General features: G+C 38.2%; 1 protein-coding gene across 1 annotated transcript; it reads left to right on the top strand.

The window, feature by feature from the left end:
- Positions 1–2,354: 2,354 nt before the first annotated feature.
- Positions 2,355–6,873, top strand: LOC139686000 (hemolymph lipopolysaccharide-binding protein-like). Its single transcript, XM_071583107.1, has 3 exons — positions 2,355–2,671; positions 2,785–3,036; positions 6,394–6,873. The coding sequence occupies exons 1-3, from the start codon at positions 2,401–2,403 to the stop codon at positions 6,564–6,566; spliced, it is 696 nt and encodes a 231-aa protein (XP_071439208.1). The 5' UTR covers positions 2,355–2,400; the 3' UTR covers positions 6,567–6,873.
- Positions 6,874–7,259: the final 386 nt, after the last annotated feature.

Here is a 7,259-nt window from a genome sequence, read left to right as displayed (position 1 = left end):
TACCAGGGGTAATAACAAACTTCTTGTCCCACACCATCGCACGGAAATCTATCACAAATCTTTTCATGTTACAGCATGCCGTCTGTGGAACTCTCTCCCAGATGACATAAAAAACTCTTCATCAACAACAACATTTAGAAGAGCACTTCACAAGTTCATTTTCCTCAGGTACTTAACTTAACCAGTATCCCTCCGTCATTCCACTCAGCTGTTATACAGATCACTGTGTCTACTTTGTTTTTTACCCTGCTTTTTGTTTTGTCATCTCAAGCGGTAGGAGTTTGCATAATTATTTTTAGAAACATCACGCTTCTCATTACTCCGCATGTGTTGTCAATGTATTTAATTTCTCCAATTCCATTTCAGTAACTTAATAATATGTATACTCTGTAAAAATGATTGTTACAATGTACATGTATCTTTCCTCTAATTAATAGGGTTTTCGCAGGTTTTTCACACCCCCCTTCTCTTCGTGGGTGTTTTTCCTGCGTGGGTTTTTACTAGTTGAGCAATGCCACGCTCTCCCTAGCTTTTCCCACAAACCTCATTCTTTGCTTAGACTTTCCTCATTTTATTGTACTCTATCTTCACTGTCATTTAATTTGAGTATTTGAAGGAGTATTCTTAATTTATATATGTATATGTATGTATGTATGGGTGTGTATGTGCGTACTTATGTATGTATTTATGCATGTGTATGAATGCATGTATGTATGTTTTATGTGTGTATATGTATGTGTGTGTGGATATGTATGTATATGTGTATGTATGTGTATGCATATAGGTATATATGTGTGTGTATGTGTATGTATGTGTATGTGTGTGTCTATATATATGTATATACTTTTTTCTTTTCGATGTGCAAATTTGGATTAATGAATTTATGTCTATCTCTATGTGTTTATGTTTAGATTTGAATGTAACTGTAAGTTTAAATGGCTAATATAATATGTATATGACGATGGGTTAAATGGAAGAAGGGACCATTTGGTCTCAATTTCGCCCAAATAAAGACCACTATCTATCTATCTATCTATCTATGTTTACCGCTCTCCTTCAAACCTTTCTGTTCAATACTGTTACCACCCCTTGCTGGTTCTCTCCCTCTCACCGCTATATTGCTCCATTAGTATCGCTTCATTAGTCCTCACTATCCTTTCTTCTCACATTGCACAGGCCTAAAAGTGTATGTTTCCCTCCATTTCCCACTTTAAATTTTCTAATTTCCCATTCTCAAATTCGTCCTAACATTCCATGCTCGTATCCTAACTGGCATAGTCCTCTTCTGTTTTTTTCCATTTTTCTGCTGCTGTTGACTTTGCTTTGCAAGGATTTCACATTATGAATGCTGCGGAATCATAGCCACTTCCGCACCCAGGAACGTTACCTATTCATTTTGACAGTCTCTCGTCGTGACCAAGACTCATTTTCATAATATCGTGCATCAGAAAATCGTAGTTAATAGGAAAAGAGAAACTCCCGCCAGAAAAGACACAATTACAAGAGAAAATTGTCATAGTATTTTATAAAAAATCTTGAACTGATCATTAATCAATGCAGAATATTCTGACTGATTGCTCTCAAAACTAGCCCATTCTGGGACACGATGATGCTGGTATAAACGTACACTTTTGCTCTCATTCCAAAATTGAATTATAGTTTATTGATAGTGTATTATTATTTTCTTTAGATCATCCATGCCTGTTTATTTTATCCGTATGTTTAAAGTGATATCAAGAAGTAGGAAGCTGAATGAATTACATTTTCAATTAAGCTCCTAAAAGATTATTTGCACGGATATCCTTCCAGTATGATTCTGTGAATTAATTTTACCATCCCGATTTTCTTTTTATCCTGATTCCCACTTCGTCATCTTGACAGATATGGGTAAGAAAATCTTACCGCAGCTTCCAGCTATCTGACTTCCGTCATTACTTCAATTTCGTTATTTAATGCTGTTCATTTGTTTAATTGTTGGTTATGTCGTATTTTTATATAGTTCGCCTGAATGATATTGACTTTTACCCTTTCATACATCATAGAAAGTTTTCAAAAAAAAATCCGATGCTGCCTTTCCAACATTTTCCGAAGTTTCGCTTGATAAATTAAGGGGTCAGGCAATGTCGCCAGCACACTCCCATTTTCCTACTAGCTGCCATTGGAAGCCAGTAAGGCCTCTCGCTCCCGGCGTAATTCTGTACATACTTAGATTGCCTTAAGTGTTTGTGATTCGTCCCAATGACGTGTGAAATGAAATGTCACGCCTTCCCACTCTCCTGGATAAGGCACTCTTGTTTAAAAAAGGATTGCCCCAGCCTCGTGATTCAGTCAGTGAACTGGTACGCTGTGGAATCATCAGTACTTTTGCATTCATACGAGATATCAAATATATCTCAAGGGATGGAAAATCCGGCGATGCATTTGATTCTACTGCTGGTGTCGATATTTGTCATGGTGGGTGGTGAACCTGTGACTTGGAACGAACCGTTTTCTAATTGCACTATGGAATTCTCCATGTCAAGCAGGAAGAATGAAACCGGTCACTACGTGACTGATTTTTCGCTGTCCAAAACATCCACCAAGTTGCCGAAATATTGGAGGTTAAACTTGGAGCACAATACGATCGAGTCTGGCGGAATTCAGACGTTTCGTTTGCGTGGCCTAATAGTCGGTAAGTGAGGGTTGGTTATGTTTTCTGAACAGTTTTATCTGAATTGCTCTATTCGCGCTCTGAACTGATCTTTTTCTCTCCTAAATGTTTTTCGATTTCCTTCGCTGGCACAGCTCATCCGGCGGTACCTGCAGGTTATGAATTGTTCCATGGAATTGGGTACTACAGATTTCACAAAGAATTAAAATCGTTTGATGACGCTTCCGCCGTTTGTGCTGCCGAAGGCGGTCATCTCGCCATCATGAATTCCGAGGCTGAGCATCAAGTCATCAAAACTTTGTTCGGGCGACAGACAGGAGTGGGCGCCTGGGCGTTCGTCGGAGTTCATGACAGACTGAAGGAGGGAGAATTTGTAACAATATTTGGTGAGTAACAAGGTTGAAGCAGATTATTTCAGCACCTTTGTCGCAAATTTCGACTGCCAGGATATGATTTTTATGTGAGTTTTCTCTGGACAGGGTGATTTGAGGTTGTACTTTGAAATGTTGATGGAGTTCTCATTCCATATTCAGAGGAAAAAGGTACTTTGAAATTAGCGACCATGCCAGGGGCCGATAAGGAGGATTAATAATTGTTACATATCCGAAATATTTCTATAAAAATCTTCATTTGATGGTGTTTTAGAACCTTCTCATTTCAAGAATAATAAGAAAAATATTAGATAACGTGATATCGAAAGAGCAATTCATTAACGAATTGCTACATCACCTTTGTTTGTTTTGCCAATCTTGTGATGTCCTTCACAAATCATTGAGAATCCGTCGGATGATAGCATATGCTCTCACCTTTTATACATCTTGCGTGTATGCTTGCGTATAACTGCTCATTTATTGTATTGATTCATCAGTTTAACGTCGTACACGATGTTTCTTTTTAATGATCAAGGATAATTGAAGCATGAGAAACCGCTATGTTAACCCGATATTTTCTTGAAGAAGACTGATATTAAGTGCCTACAAATAAATAAAATATTCTGGGTTGAAAATGATATCATTAACTTTGGAAGTGAGAATGTGAGCAACTGAAAGCATTGGTTCACAGATTCTCCACAATGACAATTAAATTCAGGAAGAATGAAATCATCTTTTCCTGCAGGCAGATTGGCTTCATAAATCCCGCCATATTTTTATATTTGATGGTGACCCAACTAATATTAATAGAATTTCTGCAATGACAGAATGGGTTCTACGGTATGCGATAGATACAGCTCTTTTCAGAACCATGGTCCTCGTTGAAGAGTAGTACATCTGGCTTATAGGAGCATGTTCTGGCACATCAGGCTTTGTTGGACAGGGATTGTAGATTGAGTGTTCGCATGGTTTCTGATGAACTTGACTCACCTAAAAGTGATCAGCATCGACTTGTGAGCGAGAAAATGGGCATGAGAAAGGTGGTTGCGAAATTGGAGCCGCGAATACTCTCGGACGAACAAAAGGAATCCCTCACGCGGATCTGCCAAGAGCTTCTCGACCCTGCGTCAGCCACCCTACAGCCCAGACGCTGCCCCACTAGACTTCTTCCTCTTCCCCTGCTTCAAATCCGTGCTGAAAGAACGTCACCGCGGCTCAGTGGAAGCGTTACAACAGACCGTGATGAGGGACCTTAGCAGCATTCCGGGCGCCGCCATCTAGAAGGCGTACGAAGTGTGGAAAACCCGTTAGCAGTGGTGTGTGGAGGCACAAAGGTGTTACTTCGAAGACTATTGAGTGAATGTATTAATTCTGGCAATATATTTTTTTAATCGACTCAGTCCTACAACATTTGGGACAGACCTTACATCTTACCTGTCCTTTCGATTCCCCTCCTAAGAGTCCACCCCTCGGAACCCCTCCTCTCTTTATCGCTTCCCCTCCACTTACACCTGCCCTCCCTTATCGCCGTCAGGCGTGCCTTTAGCCTTCTGCCGTTGAAATAGGCGGATGTGTCAACGAAATATACAAACACTTTAATTAACGGTGTCCATATTTTTTGGTTTTATATTTTGATCCAACATCACACCTATGGCCATATTCCTATTTGCTTTCTGTCGGATCCCGGATGTGGCATATTTTTTCTGTGGAAATTTACTTCTGCATCTTGTACGTTCATATATGCTTCCCAACCAGTTTCCTTTATCATACACCCAACATGTTTTTGAATCGCCTAGAGAGTCCCCTTATGATTTGAATGTGTATGGATAGGACATTTAGGAGAAACACTCGGGAAAAAGACGAAACATGAATAGATGTAAATTTTCTGGCTTTTAACCGTGTTTTAACACAATTGAGGTGTGACAGGTGCTACTCAATCGTCTTGAAATAGTGTTTGTTATATTCCCTACCATTTCCATTAAGTTTGTTTCATGTTTTCTTCTGTTTTTCTACAATGCAACCTGTCCTAAACTCATATTCTACATTGTTTCCGCGGGATATGAAAATTCACTAGTACTCGAAAGGGTCTACATAATGTGGTGTGAATGCATTAATCAACAGAATAATTGATTACTTTCCTATATGGCTAGGATATTGCACTTACTTTCAATTATTTATAAGTCAACAGGTACAATTGGACTTTGTTGTTTCTAGGGCAGAAATTAAAACTCGTATTTAATCAAAACACGTTCATTGACGAAGAATTTCCTCTTTGACCACCATTCTTACCCAAAAATTGAAATAATGTACCTTTCTCGTTTTGTCTAATAGGATCAATCTCTGTACTTATGACAACTTACTTTTGTTTAAATTCAATTAGCGTGGAGACTTATGAATAAAAAATATTTGATTGGGCATGAGTACATGGGGTCATTGGGTTAATCAAACTTCTCTTCTCCTCCACCCTCATCAATGATTCTCTATTACTTTACTTGATTGATGTTGAATGCGGAATATTCTTACTTTTCATTTTCAGATGGAAGGATAATCATGCTGTTTACTCTCATTCATACATGCATACGCAACTACAGGCCAGCATTCCAATTGGCCAGATATTTAGTTGACTCAGTGAAAAATAATGCTATTAAAATATATTTTCTTTGTGGTAATCTCCCACCTTTGTTGGCATACTAGAGAGTAGGATCATTTAAATCAGACCCATGGAATCTCTGCGCAGTCCAAGAAGTTTACATTAAAAATTTCCATGGAAATCATTTATGATGAATTTTAATATTGTTTACTATTTGTCTTAAACGACAAACCTTAGAAATTATTCTATGAGTGGAGGAAAGCTTAATTATACATGGTAAAGCTTAATGTGCAAATTTTAAACTTTATTGCATTTTCATATGTCTGTTTTAACTTTAATTACTGTAAATAGTGGTATTTCTGAATACTAGTGGGGATCGAGATGGTGCGGGGGCTAACGTACTGGCTTCCCACCCTGAGGGCGCGGGTTCAAATCCCGGCGGTGTTGAATATTTTTCAGAGGTATCTCGATCCCTACTTGCGGTGCTTTGTGGAGGGCACTTTGAGTGAGTACGCCGTCCGTCGGATGGGACGTTAAGCCGCGGACCCCTTGGCGCCTTTCGTAAAGAGTAGGCTAATGCCGACGCCGGGTTTCTCTCCACCCTTCATCCTTTCCTGTCCTTCCCCTATGGCGCAAATGACCTTAGCTGTCGGTCGCCTCCCCTCAAAACTACTACTACTACTGAATACTAGTTATGATCAAGGGGATCAATTTGGCTTAAATTTGTTTGCTTTCTCTTTGTCAGCAAATGGAAGGCTTCATTTTTGCCATTTTATTTCCAGGTCAACCAATTGCTTCAACTGGATTTAACAAGTGGTTCAGTGCTCATGAGCCAAATGGTGGAAAAGTAGAAAACTGTGGCAGTGTGGGGAGTAATGGTCTTTTAAATGATAAATCATGTGATTCAAAGCTACCATTTTTCTGTGAGTTTGATCTTTCGTGGACTGACGTTTAAAGCTTGGTCAGGGAAGGTGGATGGAAGGTGGATGATTATTGCTTGTATGAAGTAATTCTTTTTTGATGTTCACTCCTTTAAAATTATTTCCGATAGAAAAATTTTTATGTGGCATATTGAATTTTAGTAGGTTAATTTCCTTCAAGCAGAACCTGCATGAAGAATTATTGAGGGTACCTATTAATTTGGTCATGAATTAGAGTCATTATAAATCATGTGCTGGCACTTTAAAAAATGGTGGAAATACTGCATGATATGTCAAATTGAAATAAAGTCCTTAAAGCCCTACAACAAATAAAGGTTTGAAAGAAATGAAGAGAAAGAGAAATTATATCTTATTTTGCTATAATTATTTCAGTGAACACTGATTATCCTTATAACTAGTATAATTCATATTATATGTAGTCCACAATTGTAAAAAAAACACTTTCAAGCACTAATCTTAATTTAGCATAGTCTGATGGTGTTCTTAGATTTCCATTCCCCAATAGAAAGTAGGAAAAAATGTATTTTCTTCCTATCCCTTTGAAGGGGGAATCATGATTTCTATGTGCTATTAATATTCTTTCAAAGAAAAAAGTACTAAAGAAGAAATATCTCCCTTAATTTATTTTCCAGGATTGACATTCTCACTCCCTCTCACTGCCTATGCTCTTCTTTCATTTCCTTTACATATCAAAGTTAATTCATAAG

The sequence above is a fragment of the Hetaerina americana genome, unplaced genomic scaffold (assembly GCF_022747635.1).
Source record: "Hetaerina americana unplaced genomic scaffold, ioHetAmer1.1.p SCAF_1, whole genome shotgun sequence".
Lineage (NCBI taxonomy): Eukaryota > Metazoa > Arthropoda > Insecta > Odonata > Calopterygidae > Hetaerina > Hetaerina americana.
Note: the sequence above shows the minus strand (reverse complement) of the source record. Positions and strands in the feature narration are given on the sequence as shown.

What these genes read in the sequence shown, in the direction of transcription:
- LOC139686000 (XM_071583107.1), top strand. Translation starts at nt 2,401, where the DNA reads ATGGAAAATCCGGCGATGCATTTGATTCTACTGCTGGTGTCGATATTT. An exon ending in TTTGCGTGGCCTAATAGTCG is followed by an intron (nt 2,672 to 2,784) that starts GTAAGTGAGGGT and finishes TCGCTGGCACAG; the next exon opens with CTCATCCGGCGGTACCTGCA. An exon ending in AGAATTTGTAACAATATTTG is followed by an intron (nt 3,037 to 6,393) that starts GTGAGTAACAAG and finishes TTTTATTTCCAG; the next exon opens with GTCAACCAATTGCTTCAACT.